This window comes from Pongo abelii, chromosome 13, assembly GCF_028885655.2.
Source record: "Pongo abelii isolate AG06213 chromosome 13, NHGRI_mPonAbe1-v2.0_pri, whole genome shotgun sequence".
Lineage (NCBI taxonomy): Eukaryota > Metazoa > Chordata > Mammalia > Primates > Hominidae > Pongo > Pongo abelii.
Window position 1 is genome coordinate 123,637,539 of NC_071998.2, and position 26,463 is coordinate 123,664,001.

Sequence of the window (26,463 nt, forward strand, 5' to 3'; positions counted from 1 at the left end):
TGGTCCATTTTATAGCAAACACAATGATGGATAAAGAAATGTAACAAAAGGATAGAACATTACAAAAATAAATACAAGGTCTTTTCCAGGTAAGTCTAGAAAAACTAGAAAAGAGACTCTGAATGGCCAAGTAATCAACGTAGCAAAAACATGTTCGGTAAATGTATATCAAATACACTTGATATACACAATTTAGAAGTAAATTGGAAGATGAGATTGTATCTCACATTTCCTGTCAATGCCTCATTATTTACTTACTGACTGAAGTGCGGCGAAATTTATGAACATAACCAGAATGATATTCGTGGAGATCTTGTATGTCATTTCTCTCTGTATCTTTCTTCTCTTCATTTATTCTCTCAGGAGCTAAAAACACCAAATCGTTTTCCTTTGGATAAAGCTGTTTAGCCAGTTCACATTCTTCCAGATAAACTATGAAACAAGAAGTCAGAATTTATATAACTCTAATAGAATTATTTTAAATAAGATTAACTTAAAAGAAATTAAATCCTTGTATTAAGTTCAAAAATACACAGCACTAAAGGACTCTGCATATACTTTAAAATGGTAATCTAATCCAATCAAAAACTTAAAATATTAAAAATATCAATTATAGAATATAGTTTTCTTCAAAACTGCTATAAGGCCAAAACAGATAAAACCATAATATTGAAAAGTAGCTAATAAATTTTCTTTTCTTTAGGTTTATTGTTTTTCTTTTTTTGAGACGGAGTCTCGCTGTGTCGCCCAGGCTGGAGTGCAGTGGCGTGATCTTGGCTCACTGCAAGCTCCGCCTCCTGGGTTCATGCCATTCTCCTGCCTCAGCCTCCCAAGTAGCTGGGACTACAGGCGCCCGCCACCACGCCCTGCTAATTTTTTTGTATTTTTAGTAGAGACGGGGTTTCACCGTGTTAGCCAGGATGGTCTCGATCTCCTGACCTCGTGATCCGCCTGCCTCAGCCTTCCAAAGTGCTGGGATTACAGGGGTGAGCCACCGCGTCCGGCCTATTCTGGTTTTTAACTAAATTTCTCTCATTTGTTTCCAACTTTCAAAACCCCCAAAGAAAATTCGGAAACAGATCCAAGTAGTTATACACCGCATAAGGATGTTGTGGTCAGTGATGGACCGGATATATACAACAAGGGTCCCATAAGATTATAATATATTTTTACTGCATCTTGTCTATGTTTAGATACACAAATACTTCCCCATGTTACAATTACCTAGTATTCAGTACGGTAACATACTGTACAGATTGGCAGACTAGGTGTGTGGTAGGCTACACCGCCTAGGTTCCTCTAAGCACACTCTTACTTCTCACGATGTTGGCATGATGATGAAATCGCCTGACACATTTCTGAGAATGTATCCCCATCAAGTGACATGTGACTGTACATATAAGAATTCTGCAACTTCTACGCATTTCAAACAAGTGAGGAAAGATGGTTGTAAACTACGTGGGACTAGGAAAACAGAGAAAGCACTGGAATAAAGTTCAGTACCAACTGCTGAATCTAGCCCTATACTCTGAAAAATACAAACCACTGCTGAGAGAAACTGAAGACAGCCTAAACAAATGAAGAAATGTACTAAGTTCAAGGCCTAAGACTTAATACTGTTAAAATGTCAGCTGTCCCCAAATTAATCTTTAGAGTCAAAGCAATCCTAGTAAAAATACCAGCAGGTGGCCGCCAGGCGCAGTGGCTCATGCCTGTAATCCCAGCACTCTGGGAGGCCAAGGCGGGTAGATCATGAGGTCAGGAGATCGAGAACATCCTGGCCAACACAGTGAAACCCTGTCTCTACTAAAAATACAAAACATTAGCCGTGCATGGTGGCAGGCACCTGTAGTCCCAGCTACTCCGGAGGCTGAGGCAGGAGAATGACATGAACCCAGGAGGCGGAGCTTGCAGTGAGCCAAGATCGCGCCACTGCACTCCAGCCTGGGCGACAGAGCAAGAACCCATCTCAAAAAAAAAAAAAAAAAAAAAAAAAGGCCAGGTGTGGTGGCTCACGCCTGTAATCCCAGCACTTTGGGAAGCCGAGGCGGGCAGATCACCTGAGGTCAGGAGTTTGAGACCAGCCTGGCCAACATGGTGAAACCCCATCTCTACTAAAAATACAAAAATTAGCCAGGCGTGGTGGCAGGCGCCTGTAATCCCAGCTACTTGGGAGGCTGAGGCAGGAGAATCGCTTGAACCTGGGAGGTGGAGATTGCTGTGAGCCAAGATGATGCCATTGCACTCCAGCCTGGGCAACAAGAGTGAGACTTTGTCTCAAAAAAAAAAAAAAAAAAAAAAAGCAAAAAAAAAAAAAAAACCCAGCAGGCATTTTTATAAATGTTGACAAGTTGATTCTAAAACTGATGACAATAAAAAGAAACTTTTTACAAAGAACAAAACTGGAAGACTGAAACTATCCAATTTCAGTATTTTTTATAAAGCAACAATAAGAGACTGTGGTATTGGTGGAAGGCAGCTATACAGATAAAGAAAACAGTGTCTAAAAGCAGACCTACAATCAAGATCAACTGATATTCTGACAAACATGCCAAGTTATTGAATGGCAAGGTTATTCAATAAGAAAGGCTACATTTTTTAAGAAGTAACACTAAAACTGAGCACCTATTTTTACATTGTTTTTATTTTTTTAGAGACTGCGTCTTGTTCTATCTCCCAGACTGGAGTGCAGTGGTATGATCACAGCTCACTGCAGCCTTGAACACTTGGGCTCAAGAAATCCTCCTGCCTCAGCCTCCCATGTCACTGGGACTATAGGTGTGTGCCACCATGCTCAGCTGATTTTTTTTTACTTTTCTGTAGTGCAGACAGGGTCTTGCTGTGTTGCCCAGACTGCTCTGAAACTCCTGGCCTGAAGTGATCTTCCTGTTTTGGCCTCCTAAAGTGCTCAGATTACAAGTATGAACCACTGCGTCTGACTTCTACCTTTAAAAAAGAAAAAAAAAAAAAACCCTTAATCCTTACATACGTCATATATAAAAATAAAATTGAAATGGTCATCAACATAAACACAAAAATTAAACCATAAAATTTAGAAAAAAAAAAAGGAGAAAATTGTGACCGTGGGTTAGGTAAATGCTTCTTAGGACACAAAAAGCCTGAACCATGAAAGAAAAAAAACTGATAAACTGGATGCCATCAAAATCAAAACTTTCGCTCTTCAAAAGATATTGTTAGGAAAATTAAAAGGCATTCCACAGATTAGGAGTAAATATTTTCAATATATAAATATAATAAATAACTTGTCTCCAGAATATATAAAGAACTGAAAAATAAGTAAAAATAAGAGGACAAACAATCCTACTAAAAATGGAAGATACATGAAGGGGATATGTACATTGCCAGTAAGTCTGTGAAAAGATGCTCAACATTGTTAGCCATTCTAGAAAAGTAAATTAAAACCACAATGACATACTACTACACACCCGTTCGAATCACCAAAATTAAAAACACCACATGGGCGCAGTAGCTCACGTCTGTAATCCCAGCACTTTGGGAGGCCGAGGCGGGTGGATCACCTGAGATCAGAAGTTTGAGACCAGCCTGGCCAACATGGTGAAACCCTGTTTCTACTAAAAATACAAAAATTAGCCGGGCATGGTGGGGCGCCTGTAATCCCAGATACTTGGGAAGCTGAGGCAGGAGAACTGCTTGAACCCGGGAGGCGGAGGTTGCAGCCACTGCACTCTAGCCTAGGGCGACAGAACAGACTCCGTCTCAAAAAGAGAGAGCTCAGGAGCCTCAGCCAGCTCCAAATCTACCAGGAGAAGGGTAAGACAAGCTCAAGTGTGAAAACACTAAAGCAGCATCCTGACAAAAATCAGAATACAGCATACAGCGCAGGGTCTTAATGGTCCATGGGGTTTGAACTGGCAGTACTTGAAACTCAAAGCTTCTGAGGGACAAGAGAAGGGAGAAGTACCCTTTTATAACTGCATACTGTAGGTAGAACCAAAAGGGGAGAAAATTTAGGGTCCTGCAAGACCCTCAAAAGTGGAACAAACTCTGGACTTCACTACACTTGCAGAAAAGGGTGTCACTGAACTTGTAATTGTGTAAATCATCTCATTACCTCAGAAATAGAAATAAAATTAATAAATCCATAAGTAAAGATTACAAAAAGAAAATGGAGATCCAACAAACTAACGAAAATTCTCAGCCTGGGAGTTTGAGGCTGCAGTGAGCTGTGATTGCGCCACTGAACGTCAGCATGGGTGACAGAACAAGACCCTGTTTCAAAAAAAAAAAGAAAGAAAGAAAAGAAAAAGAAAATTCTCCCCAAAACAACAACCGGGAAGGAAAAGAATACCGAATTAGGCTGGGCACAGTGGCTCACGCCTGTAATTTAGGCACGTTGTGGGGCCAAGGCAGGAGGATCACCTGAGGTCAGGAGTTCAAGACCAGCCTAGCCAAAATGGCAAATCCCCATCTCAACTAAAAATATAAACATTAGCCGGGCATGGTGGCACGTGCCGTAATCCCAGCTGCTTGGGAGGCTGAGGCAGGAGAATCGCTTGAAGCCAGGAGGCAGGAATGCAGTGAGCCAAGATCACACCACTGCACTTCAGCCTGGGTAACAGAGTGAGACTCCATCTCAAAAAAAAAAAAAGAAAAAAAAAGAATACTGAATTAAACATATTAGCTACTTATTTGGGGATATAAAAAACTATTATGGGCCGGGCGCGGTGGCTCATGCCTGTAATCCCAGTACTTTGGGAGGCTGAGGCGGGCGGATCACGAGGTCAGGAGATCGAGACCATCCTGGCTAACATGGTGAAACCCCGCCTCTACTGAAAATACAAAAAATTAGCCGGGCATGGTGGTGGACGCCTGTAGTCCCAGCAACTCGGGAGGCTGAGGAAGGAGAATGGCGTGAACCGGGGAGGTGGAGCTTGCAGTGAGCTGAGATTGTGCCACCGCACTCCAGCCTGGGTGACAGAGAAAGACTCCGTCTCAAAAAAAAAAAAAAAAAAAAAAAACTATTTTGAACAAAAACCTCAAAAATGAAAAGAAATAAAAAGAAAAAGAATTCTTTAAAAAAAGGACAAGAAACTGGATATTTACTCATTACAAATGAAAAAATAGTAACTTCACAGTGGAGAAACATGAGACGCCACCTTAACAAAGTGATGGAAGTTAGTATCACCAGCAATCAAATTTATCAACGTCATGTACCTCCCGATCTGACAGACTGAGAAGAGCACAAACTACTTCTATGCTTTTCTTGCCAAAAATGCAAAACCTGAATTTGACTCACAAGGAAATATCAGAGAAACCCAAATGGAGGGACATTCTGCAAAGTAACTGGACAGCACTCTTTAAAAACATTTAGGCCATGAAAGACAAAGAGAGAATGAGGACCTAATTGTCCTAGACTGAAGGAAACTAAGAAGACATCACAACTGAATGGGATTTGTGGTTCTAGATTGGACCCTGGAGCAGAAAACAGACATTTGTGGGACAAGTGGTATAACATGAATAAGGTCTAATTAGCTCTTAGTTTATACCAACATAAAACCCTGGTTTTGATCACTGTTCTGTATTTACGTAAGATATTAACATTTGAGGAAACTTGGTGAAGGTTATAGGAACTCTACTAATTTTGCAATTTTTTTGAAAAATCTGCAATTATTTCAAAATAAAAAATTAATTCCTCCAAGGCAAATCCAACCCCATAAGATTCTTCATCACCTTACTCCATCCCATGCAACTCCCTTCTCCCATAACGAGGGAACCCTGCCTCCTAACACCAGTTTTCTTATACATTAGCTCTATTTTACAATACACAAAATCATCTAAGAACTACCAATACTAAGCCAGTTCTACTACTGACAACAAATCTCACAAATTTTGGCTGTTCTTGTCACCCAGGATGGAGTGCAATGGCGCAATCTCGGTTCACTGCAACCTCTGCCTCTTGCATTCAAGCAATTCTCCTGCATCAGCCTCCCTAATAGCTGGGATTACAGATGTGCACCACCACACCCAGCTAATTTTACATTTTTAGTACAGACGAGGTTTCACCATGTTGGCCAGGATGGTCTCGAACTCCCGACTTCAGGTGATCCACCAGCCTTGGCCTCCCAAAGTGCTAGGATTCCAGGCGTGAGCCACTCTGCCCAGCTGAGTCTACTATTTCTAAAAGTACTTGTATCATTTTTTTCTCTGTGGGTTATACATATGACCAATTTAAAATATAATTAGGTTCACCTACTTCAATTGTATTTCTTTTTAAGGTTTGCTTTTTAAAATTCATCTTTGTTGATTTAATTGTTCAAAAGTCACATATATGTAAAAAGTATACTCTAGTTCTATCAGTTTTATTTATTTATTTATTTAGAGACAGGATCTTGTTATGTTGCCTAGGCTAGAGTGCAGTGACTATTCACATATGTGATCATAACACAGTATAGCCTCAAACTCCTGAGCTCAAGTGATCTTGCCTCAGCCTACCGCGTAGCAGGGACTACAGAGGCACAGGCCACTGTGCCCAGCTCTTTATCTATTTTATTAGGTATATGTATTCAGAATTGTCATATCTTCTGTTGAACCGAAATACTCCCTTTTTATCTCAAATAATGCTTTCTGAGCTGGGCGTGGTGGCTCAGCCTGTAATCCCAGCACTTTGGGAGGCTGAGGCAGGCGGGTCACCTGAGGTCAGAAGTTCAAGACCAGCCTGGCCAACACGGCAAAACCCAGTCTGTACTAAAAATACAAAAATTAGCCGGGTGTGGTGGTGAGCACCTGTAATCCCAGCTACTCAGGAGGCTAAGGCAGGAGAATCGCTTGAACTCGGGAGGCAGAAGTTACAGTGAGCCAAGATCAGCTACTGCACTCCAGCCTGGGCGACAGAGCAAGACTCTGTCTCAAAAATAATAATAATAACAACAACAACAATAATAATGCTTTCTGCCTTAATGTCTATTTAGTTTGATATTAACAGAGATAAATAAGTTTTTTTTTAATTTGGATATGCATGGTTATCTTTTACTTACAATCTTTATGTATCCTTATGTTTAGATGTATTACCCACTAACAGCATATAGCATGCCCAGATTGGTGTTGAAATACTGCTTTCAACTAAAATATAGCAAGGCTCCTTAGAAAACTGTAAGTTCAGTTATGGGATAAAAACAATATATATGATGAACTTGGAACATCTTGTCATAGCACATAGCCTCAGAGCCAACTAGAATGAGCTGACTGAAATGGACTGAAACACAAGCATACCAATCCATGCACTCATAGTTCTTTTTTAAGCTTACCAGTCACCACTGGCACTTACTAGTGAATTTTTTTTTTTTTTTTTTTTTTTGAGATGGAGTCTTGCTCTGTCTCCCAGGCTGGAGTGCAATGGCATGATCTTGGCTCACTGCAACCTCCGCCTCCAAGGGTTCAAGTGATTCTCCTGCCCCAGCCTCCCTAGGAGCTGGGACTACAGGTATGCGCCACCATGCCCAGCTGATTTTTGTATTTTTAGTAGAGACGGGGTTTTGCCATGTTGGTCAGGCTGGTCTCGAACCCCTGACCTCAGGTGATCTGCCCCTCAGCCTCCCAAAGTGCTGGGAATACAGGCGTGAGCCACCGCACCTGGACTACTAGGGAATTAAACTCATTATTCTGAAAAGTGATCAAGCATCAAGTATTTATACTGCCTTTCCTTTATAAACTATACTACTGAGTAACCAAATAGTAGTAGTAGAGAATTTTCTCTCTAGAGAAGTAGTTCAGCTAACATAAAATGATTCAAGTATCACCATTTTGCTCCCTTTAATAAATCAGTGACCAAGTACAAGCAGCTGTGATTATCAGAAAAAGAAACTAGATACTACGTACCTGCTGCTGCTGATGGAACATACCACCAACCATAAAATAGTTTTGCCAAAAACAAGTAATAAAAATTTACCTGAATTGGATCAATCCTCTAGCTCCAGGTATCAATATATAGGAAACACACAGAGGACAGAGACACATTCTAAACACCACCAAGGGGATGCAATATCAGCAAAATCCAGACCATGATTAACTCTATAAAACTAACTCAATTTTTTCAACACAAAAATTGCAAGGGAAGAAAATGAGAGAATTCTAGTTTAAAAAGACCTATCAACCAATGCCATTGGGTGGACTACTTTGGATCTTAAGCTGAAAAAAAGTGTTATGAAATAATTGAAAATTTGAACACTGATTGATATGAAGGGATTATTGGTAACTTTTTAGGTACGACTGTTATGTTTAAGCTCTTATTTTTTAAAGATAGTCACTAACATCGTTACAAATGACAAACTAACCGAAGATGACATGCAAAACCTCTCCATAGAAAACTATAAAACACTGAGAAAAATTTAACCTAAATAACTGAAGATATATACCTTATTCATGAATTAGAAAGTATTAAAAGTTGTCAATTCTTGCCAAATTTCCACTTCTTTTCCTCTAAAATTTATATGGAAATGCAAAGGGCCAAGAATAGCCAAAGCACTCAAAAAGTAGAGCAAGGTAGGAGGGGGTGAGGCGCCATGGCTCACACCAGCACTTTGGGAGGCCAAGACGGGCAGATAACTTGAGGCCAGGAGTTTGAGACCAGCCTGGCCAACATGGTGAAACCCCGTCTCTACTAAAAATACAAAAATTTGCCGGGCATAGTGGTGCGGACCTGTAGTCCTAGCTACTTGGGAGGTTGAGGCAGGAGAATCGCTTGAACCCGGGAAGCAGAGGTTGCAGTGAGCTGGGATCGCGCCACTGCACTCCAGCCTGGGTGACAGAGCAAGACTCCATCTCAAAAAACAAAACAAACAAAAAACAAACATACAAACAAAACAAGGTAGGAGGACTTGCTCTATGAGTTATTAAAACGTCTTATAAAGCTAGATTAAGTAAACAATGTGATATGAGCCCAAGGGTAGGCAAATGATCTCAAGAAGAACAGACTGATGCCCAGACATTAAGTGGACTCCAGACTCATGACAAACATAGCAGTGCAGTGAAGCACAAATGGTCTTTCAATAAATACTACTGGGATAATCAGACCTCTACTTGGGGGAAAAAAGAAAAATGGAACCCAACCCACATGCCTCAGTCACAAACAAAACAAGAAAGCTTCTAGAGAAGGGGTTCCCAAATTTCCTCTGTAAAGGGCCAGATAGGCTTGTGGGGCCACACATAATGCCTGTTACATACTCTCTTTCATAGAGCTTTAAAAACGTAAAAACCAGCTGGGCGAGGTGGTTCACACCTACAATCCCAGGACTTCAGAAGGCTGATGACGCAGGAAGATCACTTGAGACCAGGAGTTTGAGATCAGCCTGGGCAACAGCACAAGACCCCACCTCTACATTTAAGAAAAAAAAAAAAAAAAAAAAGGAACGTAAAAAACGTACCCTAGGGCAATACAAAATCAATACATGGGGTAGGTGGATCTGCAAGCTGTAGTTTGCCAACCTTTGTTCTAGAAGGTAAGAGAGATCCTGATCCATGGGTGATAGGGGTGGGGGCAAAGGAAGGCAAGAGAATGTAATTTGCAACCTGCAGCAGAGAAAGATTTCTTACTCTTCATTTAAGAAACGGGACACAGAGCACTGACAATAAAAGACTGACGTATTTACTATGTTCAAATAAGCAATTCTCAATAAGAATGAAAAAGAAATTTTTAAGACACCACTAAAAAGAGTCAGAATGTAAGTCAAAGTGAGGAAATGACTTCTACCCAGATTATATAAAGAACTCCTACAAATCAACTGAAAAAAAGACAACAGAAAATGACCAAAAGCCTTGAACAGGCACTTTCCAAAAGAGGTTACTGAGACAGCTACTAAATACGTGAAAAGATGCTCAATCTCCCTAATGAGGACATTACAAAAGCCCACAAAACACCATCAATACACACAGCCCAACAGCTAAAAATCTCAAAACAATCTATACAAATGTGTTGCTGAAGACACAGAAAAATGCAACTTCTCATACACTGCTGGTGGAATATAATTTTGTACAATAGGCTTGGCATTATTTACTGAAGCTGAACTTATACACACCCTAATATTCCACAATCTACTTCTGGATATAAACTGAACAAAAATGCGTTCAGAACACTAAGAGATACATGGGTGATCACAGTAGCATTATTCATAACATGCTGTGCAGAAAAGAGTTAACATAGCAGGCATGCTATCCTTCGAAAGACCTGCTTGCAAGGCTGCCCCTTGGCTGGTATCTAGGAACTTAGATTTTAGGACAGTTCTCATCATTCCCTAATAAAAATGGCTCACTGTTACTAAACCATGTGTGAAAATGATAAGTTCCCGCCAAACATCTGCTTTCTTTCTGCTTTGGGCTATTGCATCTCAATGTACAGCTGACAATTGAACAACATGAGTTTGAAGTGCACAGGTCCACTAATTCGTAGATTTTCTTCCATCTCTGCCACTCCTGAGGGAGCAAGACAAATCCCCTCCTCTTCATCTATCTACTGAGTATGACGATGATAAAGATGTAGACCTTTATGATGATCCATTTCACTTAATGAAGAATAAATATATCTTCTCTTCCTTATGATTTTAGTTTCTTTTCTTTAGCTTTATTGTAATAAGAATACAGTACATAATACATATAACATATTATTGTTGTTGTTGTTTATTGTTTTTTTTTGTTTTTTTTGTTTTTGAGACAGTCTCGCTCTGTTGCCAGGCTGGAGTGCAGTGGTGCTATTTCGGCTCACTGCAAACTCTGCCTCCCTGGCTCAAGTGATTCTCCTGCCTCAGCCTCCCAAGTAGCTGGGACTACAGGCGCCCGCCACCATGCCTGGCTAATTTTTGCATTTTTAGTAGAAACGGGGTTTCACCATGTTGGCCAGGATGGTCTCGATCTCTTGACCTGGTGATCCGCCCACCTCGGCCTCCGAAAGTGCTGGGATTACAGGCGTGAGCCACCGCGCCCAGCCTCATTTTTTTTTTTAAGCACATCTACAGAGTAGGATGGATGGGGGTTGGGGGTAAAAAGAGGACTTATTCATTTTATTTTAAAGAGTTCTGAATGTTTGGTGTATTTATAACTAGTATATAAAAGTGGTATGTGGTTCAGATCAATCATGAAATGAAAAGACAGATGCCAGGAAGATTTACTCAGAATCTGTAAAGACTATTACGCAACACCCCCACCAAATCCCTCCACCCACCCTCTCTCCCATTCCCAGCCCCCACTGACAATTCAGCCTGTAGTATTCTAACCAGAGTGGGGAAAAAAATCATAAATTTTACATTCATAATTGTTCCAGTAACTATCCTCATTAAGACTTTAAGCATATTCTAAGAAGTCACAAGTTTAGCTTAGAAAATTTGTGTCCCCCTAAATTCAAATAATGCTATCTCCTCTTAATTAGAAATCTCCAATTATTACATCATATATTCCAAGTTGCATAAGAAAAAACTTACCTGCAAACTCCCAGTATTTTATATAATCGGCAGGAAATTTTCGTACTTGCAACTGATAGAAATTCTCTCTATTTGGAGAGTTGAGCCATTCCTGTGCCACCTATACGAAGCACAAAAGCAAATTAAGAAAGCAACATTCTGGAAAGTGATGCTAAATAGTAACATCTTCCAAAGTTAAGCAACAGTAAAATCCAGAACCTAGAATCTAGGTGACAGAAACTAAAAATTGACTCGCAGCAGGTAAATAAAATTATCTGGAACTGTCCTGTCCAATTCAGTAGCCACTAGCTACATCTGGTTATTTACATTTAATAAAAATGTTAAAAAATAAAAATTCTGTTCTTCAAACTAGTCACACTTGCAGTGCTCAACAGCCACCTGTGGCTGCTCTGCTGTGCGCAGATGTGGAGCATTTCCAGCAGTGCATAACGTACTGCTGGACAGCTCCGGTAGAATGCTACTTCCCAACCAGATCAGCTAGCTCACAAGTCCAAAAGGACCTAGATTTGTTGCAGACCTTAGGGATTTCTCACCAACATGTCATCCTGCCAGTTCATAAAATGCTCTATACCCATCTCCCAATCTGTCAAAGCTCCAAACTCAGAAGTACCCTTAAGGATCTTCTGAGAAATAAGACTATTACCAATCCCAAATTTAGGAAGACTACTAGTATAAAAAAGTCATATTAGCTTTCACTTTTTAAAAAACTAACAAATATATTACCTTTTGGACCCTAAGGAGGGTTTTGTCTAAACGTAACAGTTAGTCATTAAGTATTTAAATCAACAAACAGTCTTTCAGTTCCTCTGAAGAAACTTATCATCAAAGACTATTGGTGCTGAACTGCTTCTGCACTGGTTAACCAACCAAGACTCCACAAGGGTTATGCTACGGACAGGGGAACAAAACAATACTGAATCTGTGTTATCTGCTAGTAAGGTCAGACTCTGGACCATGATAGTCATGATCAGTTTATATCACCCAGAATACCCTACAGTAAGGCAACTCCATAGAATCATCATCAAAAGTGCATTCTATGTTCACAGCATTATTTACAATCACCAAAACCTGGAAACAACCCAAATGTCCATCAGTTGGTGAATGCATAAACAAATGTAATATATCCATACAATAGAATCTCATTTGGCAATAAAAAGCCATGGCCTATTAATACATGCTACAACATGGATGGGCCTCAAAAAGATTACATAAAGTGAAAGGAGCCAGATTCAAGAGACCACATACGTACACTTCTATATATATGACATTTCCAGAAGAGGCAGGTTTATAGACAGACGAGAGATTAGTGTTTGCCTGGGGTAGTGGTAGGAATGAAGAATGACTACCAATGGGCAGAAGGGATTGTTTTAGGTCAATAGAAATGTTCTAAAACTGGGTTGTGGTGATGGCTATACAACTATAAATTTACTTAAAAAAACCATTCAATTATACACCTTAAAAGGGTATATTTTATGGTACAGTATACCTTAATAAAGCTGTTAAAATGCATCCTTGTGTGTACAACAAAGATTAAAAAAATGGATCACTAAAATTTTATCACAAGAGATTTACCTGAGAGTACCTAGAAGATCCTAAATAGTTCCCATCTTGGAAAAAGGAGGACAACTACTTTTAGTCTGAAATCATTTGGGCCTAATATTAACTTCTACAGCAACCCCAGGAGCCAGAGATTAAGTGGATCTCTTACAGTCAAGCTACAATGACTGACTAATGATAGCTGAAATTCTGGAGCTATCAAAGAGAAACTTAGCTAGGTAAAAAGTCCTAATTAATATATACTCAATATACTACATAATTCACAGGTTTGTATATTTGATGCAGTTACAGGTTTATCTGTTTCATAACTCATGTGGCCCTGGGAAATTAAGAAATCATAAATTGCATGAGCTAGTAGTTTCACACGAAATGAAATAACTTCAAAGTACAAACAAGTGTATGCTTATGGTCCATCAGAGCATTATCAAAGTTAAAAGTAATCAACCAGGTTCAGAGGATGAAAAATCATGCAGATCGTTAGAAAACATACTCCTTTCAAAAGGTGTCAGCTGCTGTAAAAAATAAACAATAAAAAGAAAACAAGCTCCCTGAACATAAGAACATTTAGAATACACTGAACAGAGATGAATATACAATGGTCTTCCAAGTTTTTTTTTTTTTTTTTTTTGAGATGGAGTTTCAGTCCTGTTGCTCTGGCTGGAGTGCAATGGCATCATTTCCGCTCACTGCAACCTCCGCCTCGCGGGTTCAAGTGATTCTCCCGCCTCCGCCTCCCATTAGCTGGGAATACAGGCATGTGCCACCATGCCTGGCTCACTTTTTATTTATTTTTTTTGGAGACAGAGTTTCGGTCTTGTTGCCCAGGCGAGAGTGCAATGGCGCGATCTTGGCTCACCACAACCTCCACCTCCCAGGTTCAAGTGATTCTTCTGCCTCAGTCTCCCAAGTAGCTGGGATTACAGGCGCCCACCACCACGCCTGGCTAATTTTGTATTTTTAGTAGAGACAGGGTTTCTCCACGTTGGTCAGGCTGGTATCGAACTCCTGACCTCAGGTGATCCACCTGCCTTGGCCTCCCAAAGTGCTGGGATTACAGGCATTAGCCACCGTGCCCGGCCCACATTTTGTATTTTAGTAGACAGGGTTTCACCATGTTGGCCAGCTGGTCTCAAAACTCCTGACCTGAGGTGATCCACCCACCTTGGCCTCCCAAAGTGCTGGGATTACAGACGTGAGCCACCAAGCCTAGCTAGCTTTCCAAGTATTAAAGGTCAGTGGTAATGTTGTAACAATCTCACAAAGCACTGTCACTTCAAAGAAGCAAACTATGTTCCTTTTCTTCCCACTCCAGACAGGAAAGACAGATATCCAGTTAGGCCTCATCTTCAAAGGAGGTCTGAGTTCTCTTTTTTCCCGGTAACTAAGAATAGATTATTCTACAAAACTGGAGGTTCCTAATAATTTAGTAATTTAACATTTTTCAGATCAAATAGTTTAATATTATGTTTTGATAAAAATACTTCCACATAGACTAAATACACTGTTTGGTTATAATGAGGGTTTTTTGTGTGTGTGTGTGACCCCAAGAAAATTCTCCTTAAAAAAATTATTATTTTTTATTGTTTTTTTTTTTTTTTTTTTTTTTTTTTGAGACAGGGTCTTGTTCTGTCGCCCAGGCTGGATGGATTATAGTGGCACAATCTCGGCTCACTGCAACCGCCACCTCCCGGGTTCAAGCAATTCTCCTGCCTCAGCCTCCTGAGTAGCTGGGATTACAGGCACGTGCCACCACGCCCGGCTAATTTTTGTATTTTTAGAAGAGACAGGGTTTCACCAAAGTTGGCCAGGCTGGTCTCAAACTCCTGATCTCAAGTGATGATCCGCCTACTGTGGCCTTCCCAAGTGTTGGGATTACAGGCGTGAGCCACCGTGCCTGACCAAAAAATTACATTATTAAAACAACAGCTGTTTCACTGGGGAAAAGAAGTTCCTGCAGCACTGGCTCCCAATAACCTAGACTGTCCTTGACTTACATAAGACAGCCAAACACAAACCCCAAGACAGACAAAGCAACTGACATTCATCTCCATGTCCTGTCCCCTTTCAATACAAAAGTCTAAGGCAAACTCACTGATTTCTGTCCTGGAACCCTCTTCCCTTGAGGACTTCAACTCCTAGAGTTCTCCATTTTCTTGCATCAATTTCCTCCTGCCCAATGCTCATTCCCATCAGCATACACACTGAATTCGCTCTAAGAACACTCCGCCACCAATACACAAAACCCTTCCTTGTCGCCAAATGACCATTCAGCTTAGTGCCCCCTTTTTCCTGCTCCCAATCAATACGTATGTTTTCAAAACACTCCTTCCATTCACTTCTTTGTACATCTGGTTTCCAACTTAACCACTGCTGCACAAAAATTGTCCACCCATCAAACTCAATGATGACCTCTTTGCTGTTATTCTTCCTTACCCATCTCAGGTAGAGCTAATCCAAATCTCCGGTTCGTGATGCACTGTCAGGAGTCTATGCAAGGCCCTCATCATTTGATTTCTCCTTTGTCCCTGATTCCACTTCCATGACAACCTCCACCCTAGGTATCCACTACAGCTGTGTTAGTTTAACTGAAAAATCCAGAAGGGGTGCGTGTGAGATTTAGACAAATAGTAATCTACCATAAACTAGGTGTTGTTTTTTTCAACCAACTTTTAAGTCTTCTGGGACTGACTCACATAGTACTCTTTAGTATGTAATGGCTTCATTTTACTCATCCATCCTTTTAACCAGCTCCAACTCTATATCCTATAAATGACATCTTAAGACATAGAACCCTCATAGACAGACGTGTATATGTTCTTCTGGTGAGGCTACGCAGGAATGAAACTGCTAGATCATAAAGGACCACAAACTTTTGCTCACCTGTTATTTTAACCTCCTTTCCTCCTTTCAGTAATACTTCATATACTTATTACCACCAACTTTTCTGCAAACTGTCTATTTGTTGTCCATCTTCTACTGATTTCCCTGTTTTTTGCTGTCGATTTACAAAACTGCTTTGTGTGTTTTAGCTACTAATCTCTTGCCAGTTTAGGAATGTTTTAAAACTCTCTTCTTCACATCTGTTAACTCCAAATATAGAGTCCTTCACTAAAAAGACATTAACTTTGACAGAATAAAATCCATTAATATTCATTAATCCATTAATGTGGCTAATGCTTTTTACGTTTTTATGATTACCTTCTTCACCTAAACTGACATGTTTTCTGATATTTTCTTCGTTTAGTTTTACTTTCCAAACATATGTGATTTAACCAAAGTTTATGTGCTATAAAGTACGAATCTTAGCCTAATTTGCTTTTTCCCCAACGAAGTACGCCAGTTTCCTCTAACGATCCATCCTTTCCCCACTGATTTGTGATGTCCTATTTATCTCGTTTTATCTAAGATTGACATATATGCAAGAAGGAGTTCCTTCTTAGGAGCCAAAGGGTTTCCCACTGTTTCTCCGGGTATCTGCCGGCCCCATGCCACTCTCATATGTGTCTATTACTATGGCTTTGAAACAGCCTCATAGCAGATAAAGCAACTATCATTCCCCCCATGCCCTAGTTATGCTGTTCTTTTCAAAGTGACTTTATTATAATAGATTTTGCTTTTCCTTACAAATTTTAAAATAAGTCTATCAATCACCTCAAAACAATCCTGCTGGGATTTTAACTTGAACTACATCAAATTTATAAATGAATTCAGAAAGAAGTCACATCTTTACAATGTGAAGCTATCACATCCATGCACATAGCAGCTCTCCATTTTGAACAAAAGACTAAACATCTTCCTTTATCAGCTTTAAAATACTTTTAAAGTGTTTTCCATAAATGTCTCATGCATTCATCATTAGACTAATTACTAACAGGTACGCAGTTCCAGTTACCATGATATTTTCTTTCATATTTTCTAACTGGCTATTGCTGCTACACAGGGACACTACTTATTTTTTTGCACATCCATCTTGTGCCCAAATATTGATGCTACTGGGGTTTCTGTGTAGGTCATCTGCAAATGATCAGAATCGTGTCTTTTCCAATTATTCATTGCTCCATTTTTGTCATTTTTATGAACTATATCACTGAATATCTGTAGCAGCTGTCATCATCTACAACTGTTCCATCAATTGTTGCTTCGTACATTTTGAAATTATTATATACATACATGTTCACAATTATATACGCTTGGGTAACTGTTCCTTTTACTGATATCTAGTGTCTTTGCCCCTCTGAATTGTTCTCATGTTAAAGTAAATGTTGATTGTAAAAGTGCAACTCCAGCTTTCTTCGGTTCATGTTTGTTTGCCGTATCATTTTCCTTTTTTTTTTTTTTTTTTTTAAAGGGACAGGGTCTCACTTTGTTGTTCAGGCTGGTCTCAAACTCCCAGGCTCAAACGATCCTCTGGCCTCTGCCTCCCAAAATGCTGGTATTACAGGCATGAGCCACTGTACCTGGCCATCTTTTTCCATTCTTTCATCTTAAACCTTTCTAGCTTTTATTTCTGGCAGGTAACATTGTTCCTGGAACTTATGATTTTAAATACATTCTAAAGGTCTCCATATAACTGCTTATGTATACACTTATTCAGTTTTATTCCCTTGGCATTAAAAGCCCTCTGAATCTCAACTCTCAACTCCTTCTCTATTTCTAAGAAAATCTTGGTCTTAATTTATCACTTTTTTTCTCTCCGAGATCCTTATTACACATATATTAACACTTCTCTATCCACTTTATTGCTTTTTCTTTTCTATTTTCTGCTTCTATCCTTTCGTGATAACTTGTGGGAGATCTGAGTGGACATTCTAGCTTGCCTACACGTTCTTCAGTTGTATCCACGTACTATCCACTCCATTTACTGAGTTCTCTAATGATTGTGTCCTCTATCCCCAACTAGCTCCTGTTTGTTGTTCTTTATGGTTTCTCCTTCTTGCTTCATGTTTCTAGCATGCTCTCCTATTTCTTCGAGAAGATTTAATATGCTTACAGCTAAATCTTATTCTGACTATTCCAATAATTTTGCTTTACCTGCTCCATGTTGTTCAGTTTGTTACTTTTCTCTTATAGTGACTACACTTCAGACTGGAAATGCAGATGTTCCCCCTCTGAATTCATACTCTCCAGGGAGACCAGGCACATCAGCTACAAAGGAACACTGCAGGAACAAGGGGCTATAGCCTAGCACCACCTAGCTTTTGTATTTCTACTGATGAGTAGGGTAGAGAGTCATGGGGATACAACTCTGGGAGTAAGCATTTCAGTATTATAATCTCTAAGTCTACCCTGATACTTACCTTTCTGAATTCTGACTTCCTTGGTTACAATAATTCAGCCCTAGGGATGGGAGGGAACAAGTGAACTTTCAAGAACCAAGCAATCCAACTATATCCACTGTTAGTTACTCCTCACAGGAGCTGGGATACAATGCCACTCTAATGCTACCCACTGCAGACATGAGCTAGTTCCAACTTTTCTGCCCTGCACCACAAGGTAACATAAGGGTAGTACTCTAGCCCAGGGTAATGAGGGGAAGAAAAAAGGGGGAAAACCTAAGAAATTATGTTCTACTTTAATTCCCATCTATAGGAATTCTAGTCTGCTCTACTTACTATTTCCTTCCCATCCCAAGAACCCAATCACATCCTAGGCTGCCGCAGAGTTTCTCACAATGTGTATCAGTTTAACATCTTCAACTACACTCCCTGGCTTCCGCAATGTCACTCCCAAAAGAGAGGGCACTAGCCCATCACCATTTGACATCAAGTAAGCACCATCACAATCTCACCAGATGCTTAAGCCAAAAACTTCAGAATCATCCTCCCTCTTAACTCCCACATCAATTCTATCACCAAGTCTTCTAAGTACTCTCTCCAAAATTTACCCCCAATATATTGAATTCCTCTCCATTTCTACAGCTCCCACCCAAATCACGCCACCATCATCTTTCTCCTGGGCTACTATAGTAGCCCCTTGACTGGTCAACTGCATTTATGCTTACCTTTCTAAAGATTACTCTCCACAGCAACAGCAAATGGTGTGTAAAAAACGTAAACTGGTCACTATTACTATTCCCCCAGTCTAAATGACCAACCAAATAAAAATCTTTCAGTACCTTCTCACTGAACTGAGAATGTAATATCAACCTGCAGCTTACAGGGCTGTATCTGGCTCTTATTTCTCCAATCTTATTTCATTTCTCTTTACCCCTGATCAGCTACTTCACTTCGGCCATACCAGCCTAAGACTCAGTTCCCATCTCATGGCATTACATTCTTGACATTCCACCCCACCTCCTGAACAATACTTTCTTCTTCTGGATGTCAGCCAGGTCTCAAGAGCAGCCTCCCAATATCGCCACTCACAACAATTCATCATATCAGCCTATTTGCTTCCTTCACAGAACTGATTACAATCTGAAATTAGCCAAAGCGTCCATAGCCATACCACCCTAAATTCACCCAATCTTGTCAGAAATTAGCCACAGAAATACAGCCAGCTCCCTACTGGGCACTGAGAATTGAAGTTAGTGCCTAATGGTACTAAGTTAGTGCCTAAGGGTACTCCTTGCCTGCCTGCTCCCTGTTCATGCAACCTACAATGACCTCTACACAGGAGAGGCAACAGTAGAGGACTGCAGATAACAGAAAGCACACCTAAGTTTTAAAATAAAAGAGCATTTGCCACAACTGACTGCAAAAAATTGGCCCCTGGCAAAACAGTGAACATGTATCCAGTTAACACTTTTATGTGTTAAATACAAGGATTAAAAAAAAATTCTTCTTCCAGTCACATCAATATACAAAAGACTCATTTCTAAAAGCTGAATCTGTTCTCATTTGTCTTTCGTGAGGGATAATTCTACGTAATGTCACTACATTCCACTTGCAATAAAACATAACCAAATAATTAAATCTATGTTTCAGGTTCTAAATAGGATATAAACCAAATTTGGTAATCCCCAAAAAAAAAGTCTAGGCTGGGCGCAGTGGCTCACGCCTGTAATCCCAGCACTTTAGCATTTTGGGAGGCTGAGGCGAGCAGATCACGAGGTCAGAAGATTGAGACCATCCTGGCTAACACAGTGAAACCCCATCGCTACTAAAAATACAAAAACAAAAATTAGCCAGACGTGGTGCCGGACGCCTGGTGGCGGGCGCCTGTAATCCCAGCTACTCGGGAGGTTGAGGTGAGAAAATGGTGTGAACCCGGGAGGCAGAGCTGGCAGTGAGCCAAGATCGCACCACTGCACTCCAGCCTGGGCAACAGAGTGAAATTCCCTCTCAAAAAAAAAAAAAAAAAAAAAAAAAATCTGTACACACTATAGCATTTCATTAACAAAGTGAAAGTAAAATTGCATCAAATTACAACAGGAATAGGGCGTGACTCTTGGTTCAGGGTCGTAGTTGATGCCACAGCCCACAGCTTATTACAAAGACTAAAAACTAAAATTAAACAAGGCATTGGCCGGGCACGGTGGCTCACGCTTGTAATTCCAGCATTTTGGGAGGCCGAGACAGGCAGATCATGAGGTCAGGAGATACAGACCATCCTGGCTAACATGGTGAAACCCTGTCTCTACTAAAAATACACAAAAATTAGCCGGGCGCGGTGGTGGACACCTGTAGTCCCAGCAACTCGGGAGGCTGAGGCAGGAGAATGGCGAGAACCCAGGAGGCGGAGCTTGCAGTGAGCCAAGATCGCGCCACTGCACTCCAGCCTGAGCGACAGAGCGAGACTTCGTCTCAAAAAAAAAAAAATAAATAAACAAGGCACCTTAATACCACCAATAATTATTGGCCTGTATAAACCAGAAATGCTTAAACAAGACGGTTGAAATCATATGGTTAAAAAGAAAGGTGTAACTTCAAAGTAGATTGAACACACACCATTTCCTTCCCTCCTGAAACCCCACTAAAACACCAAAGAGATTTTAAAAAACAGCATTGACCAATTAGAACAAAAAGGACAGAAGAGGAGACAACAGTAACCAAACTTTGGAAGCTGCAAAGCAGAGGGATGAATGGAACTAACTTAGCAAGCCCAAGAATGTGAACTCCAACTGGGAAGCAACAGACCTCTAGAAGGATGGCTGGAGGGAAACTGTTCCTCCCTGGTCCCAGCAAAAAATGACAAGAGATTTTGTCTCTAGAAAGGATAAGCAGTCTCTGACCTTGAGGACAGCAAGGATGAGGATACCATACAGAAAAAAAAAAAAGAGAGAAAGTAGTAAATGTTTATACACTGAATGCTTGAACACCTCTCCTCTGTCCCCTACTCCTACTCCAGCCCTCTTCCCACTCAGCTTCCTGCCAGGCCTACGTTTCCCAGGTAAAATATTTGACGATTCTTTTTTGGGAACTGAGACCTGACAGGAAAAATAAAGACGAAAGACATTGAGAGGCTGGGTGCGGTGGCTCACGCTTGTAATCCCAGCACTTTGAGAGGCCAAGGCGGGTGGATCACCTGAGGTCAGGAGTTTGAGACCAGCCTGACCAATATGGCAAAACCCCGCCTCTACTAAAAACACAAAAATTAGGGCCGGGCGCGGTGGCTCACACCTGTAATCCCAGCACTTTGAAAGGCCGAGGTGGGCGGATCACAAGGTCAGGAGATCGAGACCATCCTGGCCAACATGGTGAAACCCCGTTTCTACTAAAAAATACAAAAAATTAGCCGGGCACGGTGGCAGGTGCCTATAGTCCCAGCTACTCTGGAGGCTGAGGCAGGAGAATGGCATGAACCCAGGAGGCGGAGCTTGCAGTGAGCCGAGATCATGCCACTGCACTCCAGCCTGGGCGACAGAGCGATACTGTCTCAAAAGAAAAAAAAAAAAAAAACCACAAAAATTAGCCGGGTGTGGTGGTGTGCACCTGTAGTCCCAGCTATTCGGGAGGCTGAGACGGGAGAAATGCTTGAACCCAAGAGGCAGAGGTTGCGGTGAGCCGAGATCGTGCCACTGCTCTCCAGCCTGGGCAACAGAGTGAGACCCCGTCTGAAGAAAAAAGAAAAAGAAAAAGAAAAAAAGACATTGATTGACATAATGGTGGGGTGGGGCTTCCTAATGAAGTGCCAATGGTCAACAAGCCCACCCTTTCACTCAGAGCTTCTGGTGTTTTCATCTTTTATATATATAACAAAATACAGATTATAACTGCACCTAAGCACAAAACCTTACCATGAAGAATGAAACTAATGCTGGGTTTTACCATGCTATGGCGCCCTTCAGATCACATTTGCCTTCCAGAGTGCAACCATAAAGGGGTTCGTTTTTGTAAAAGTATCTGAAGATTTCATATTTTCCTAAGCATCTTTTTTTAACCTATTGCTAATCAAATTTATTCTTTTTAAAGTAATATTTTTTAAATGGAGATAGTATTTCACACAACATAAAATTCACCATTTTGAAGTGTACGTCTCACTGGTTTTTAGTACTATGGTTTTATTTACTATGCTGTGCAACCATCACCACTACCTAATTCCACAGCATTTCCGTCACCCCAAAAGAAACATTGTACCTATCAGCAATCCCAATTCCCCCCTCCTTCCTTCCCCTGACTACTACTCATCTTTCTGTCTCTACAGATTTGTCTATTCTGGACAATACATATGAATGGAATCATACAACATGTGCCCTTCTGTCCCTGACTTATTTCAGTTAGCACAATGTTTTCAAGGTTCATTAGTGAACACAGATCTTCACTTCTTTTTATGGCTGAATAATATTCCATTCATTGTATGAACAGACCTGTTTATCCATTCATCAACTGACACACATTTGGGTTGTTTCCACTTTTTGGCTACCATGAATAATATTCCAATCTACTTTTTAGTTTCCTGTTCTTAAATGTGAGTAGACCACCAGAAATCATTACCACCTGAAAAAAGGAATTAATAGAAAGGACTATAAACACTAAAATGAACAGGAAAAAACCAACCGGGGAAACAGGAACCATGCAAAAAGAGAAAAACTTTTAGCTAACTTTAAAATTATCATTAATAAACTTTAGCTAATAAAAAATACCACATCCCTGAAATAGAATAAAGGACTATTCAGAGAACAAGAGTTCCAGGAAACTAAAAATACACTAAAAAGAATTCAACAGATTTGGGAGAAAAGTTGAGGTGGCCTCCAAGAAAGGAGAACAAAAAGAAAATGAGACGAAAGAAAAAATTAAAGAAAATGAGAAGATTAAAGAAATTCTAAGACATGCAAGATTTCAAAAATGTACCTCTCATATACCCTCTTCTCTGGAAGCCTAAAGGACAGGCCTCACTAACATGAGTAACCAAGAAAGATGACGGGGGTGGAGGAGATACAGACCCAACCCAAGGATAAGGACTACTATTTCAGGAATAGCATCATGCACCACACACAGAACAAATTTATAGATTAACTAATGTACCTGATCATGAGAGATTTAAACATTCAAGAAAAGACATCCTGGCATTAATTTAGTGATAAGTAGAAAATTAAATAAACATATAAAACAATAAATCCAAGGAAAACACAGAGTTTGGAAGGAAATGGAAAGGCAATTACAGCATACTACATGGCTTAGCTGAAGATATCTTTCACATAGTCAAAATAACAAAAATGGATCTAAAAATTTCAAGACAATCCCATAACGAGGATGAGGGAACAGGAAGGGTGTGTGCAAGGGTTGGGCTGGAAACGGGGGTAGTTCCTGAAGCAGGAAATAGAAATGCCTAAAACTGAAAAATCGAGGAGTTACAATATGGACATGTTATTCAGAAATATGGGAGGAGGGTCAGGCGGGATGGCTCACGCCTGTAATCGTAGCACTTTGAGAGGCAAAGGCAGGTGGACGACTTGAGCCCAGTAGTTTGAAACCAGCCTAGGCAACATGGGAAAAACTCTGCCTCTACTAAAAATACAAAAATTAGCTGGACATTATGGTGTGAGCCTGTAGTCCCAGTTACTCAAGAGGCTGTGGTGGAAGGACTACCGGAGCCCAAGAGGTTGAGGCTGCAGTGAGCCATAATTGTGCCACTGTACTCCAGCCTGGGGGACAGGAGTGAGACCCTGTCTCCAAAAAAGAAAAAAAAAAAAAAAAAAGATAAAGAAAAATGTAAAGAAATTTCCAAAGGACTCATTAAGAACAGAAAATAGTTACTTGGGGGGATGAGGGGTGCCTGATGTTCTTTATAATGGGCCAGATAGAAATCTTTGACTATTTTAAACTCTGTGTATGTACAAATGGAACTTGTGCTCATTCTGTTTTGAAAAAGCTGAGACTACAAAAATGTCCTGAAGGAAATAAATCTTAATAAATATCTTTTAACTTAGGAAATGAAAGTATGTGTCTACCCTTCATAGGGTTATGAATGGCTTCTAAGCAATTTAGTGCTTTCCAGCGAAAATAAAGCAACTCCTGCTAAAACAAAAGTACCTTAGGAAAAAAAATAATAAAGCAACTCTCAAAAATGGCTAAAATTTGAGGTACAAATTGATCAAAAGATTTAACATAAAGTACATTTATGAAGATACGTTGACTCAAGCTTTACAAAAGCCATTTATCTTGCCATGTACAGTATTAACAACTCACTTCTCTTCTTTTGTAGACTTATCCCTTTGTACATTACACTTCCTTCTCCAACACTCCAATCTTATTGTTACCAGACTGTCTTTGCACTCCACTCTGCCTGGAACATACTTCCCACAGTTAACTCCTAGTCACCTGGGTCTCAGTATAAATGACATCCGCTCATAGAGGTTATCTGATCTCTCCAGAAAGTGCCCTGTCCCCTTTGTTCTAGATCATACTAGAGTCTTTATCTCAATCTGAAATGGTCACTTCCAGAGGGCAGAGACCTCATCTGTCTTGTTCACCACTTTATCTCCCATGCTTGTAAGAGCACTTGGCACATACTAGGCACTCAAATATGTATCAAGCTAATGAACCATGACTATTTACCTCAACATTGTTGGTTTTAAGAGTATTACTGTATCACGAAGATTTCTTTTGAGGATTAACTAAAAATTTGCTCCCACCTCTTACCTGCCTTGAAAACACACAAAAATCCTTCCAAACGCAGTTGAATGCTTACACTGAAGAATTATTTGCTGTTTTTCTCAAATTTTAACTGGGAATCTTATCGTTTGTCAACTCTACTTGAGTAAGAAGGAGAGAAGAACCAGAATAGGATGTGCTGGGGTTGGGGAGGCTGTTACACACAGCAGCTGCTGTGACGAGTAAAAAACTGGCAGCTGGACGCAATGGCTCACGCCTGTAATCCCAGCACTTTGGGAGGCCAAGGCGGGCGGATCATGAGGTCAGGAATTTGAGACCAGCCTGGCCAACATGGTGAAACCCTGTCTCTACTAAAAATACAAAAATTAGTCAGGGGTGGTGGCACGTGCCTGTAGTCCCAGCTACTCCGGCGGCTGAGACAGGAGAATGGCGTGAACCCAGGAGGCAGAGCTTGCAGTTAGCCAAGATCGCACCACTGCACTCCAGCCTGGGCGACAGAGCGAGACTCGTCTCAAAAAAAAAAAAAAGAAAGAAAGAAACTGGGAAGTCTGATGTGTAGAGAAATTTAGGATTCATTAAGTTGTGTTCAATGTAATTCACCCTTTGCCACCTCCTCAAGAAAACTACAGCAGAGGTCTCTTACTTAAAAACAAAAATGCAGAAGGGAAACTATCTCCTCTGAGAAGTCTTCCTTTACCTGTGCATCAATAAACATTTCCTTCTGTGTTACCTCTGGACTTAGTATATTAGCACTAAGAGTCGTGTCTATCAGCTCCAAGGAGCAGTTAAGAAGTGTTTCCAGTCGGGCAGTGGCTCATGCCCGTAATCCCAGCACTCTGGGAGGCCGAGGCTGGTGGATCACCTGAGGTCAGAATCAGAAGTTCGAGACCAGCCTGACCAACATGGTGAAACCCCTTCTCTACTAAAAATACAAAATTAGTCAGGCCTGGTGGCGCAGGCCTGTAATCTCAGCTACTTGGGAGGCTGAGGCAGGAGAATCACTTGAACCTGGGAGGCAGAGGCTGCAGTGAGCAAAGATCACACCATTGCACTCCAGCCTGGGCAGCAAGAGCAAAACTCCACCTAAAAAAAAAAAAAAGTGTTTCCTCTGTATTGCCAGTATCTAAAACAGTGGCTGGCACAAATGTCTGTTCAACATGAAATCTAAAACCAGTATCTAAATCGAAAGGGCCAATTTTAATTTAACAATACTTTTTTTTTGTTTTTCTTTTGAGACGGAGTCTCACTCTGTCGCCCAGGTTGGAGTGCAGTGGTGCGACCTCGGCTCACTGCAACCTCCGCCTCCCAGGTTTAAGCAATTCTCTGCCTCAGCCTCCCGAGTAGCTGGGATTACAGGTGCCCACAACCACGCCCGGCTGATCTTTTGAACTATACTCTCATTTTCACTCAGCAAGGTAAAGAGGTAACTTGAAAAGTTTGGAGAGGCACACAAATGAAACATA

At 40.6% G+C, this 26,463-nt stretch overlaps 1 protein-coding gene and 1 long non-coding RNA gene across 16 annotated transcripts in view; both read right to left on the bottom strand.

Moving 5' to 3' along the window:
* SETX (senataxin) overlaps window positions 1-26,463 on the bottom strand; it is a 94,520-nt gene that overhangs the window by 38,824 nt on the left and 29,233 nt on the right. For all 15 annotated transcript variants that reach the window (XM_002820316.6, XM_009244979.4, XM_054520755.2 and 12 more), the window contains 2 exons: window positions 11,448-11,547; window positions 259-432 (listed from right to left, as the gene is read on the bottom strand). In XM_002820316.6, coding sequence (XP_002820362.2) covers window positions 259-432; window positions 11,448-11,547 — 274 coding nt within the window. The remainder of the gene's footprint in view (window positions 1-258; window positions 433-11,447; window positions 11,548-26,463) is intronic.
* On the bottom strand, window positions 13,607-26,455 carry LOC134759806 (uncharacterized). The gene is made up of 2 exons (XR_010136609.1): window positions 18,302-26,455; window positions 13,607-15,589 (listed from the first exon to the last, which is right to left on the bottom strand). It is a non-coding gene; the product is annotated as an uncharacterized LOC134759806 (long non-coding RNA).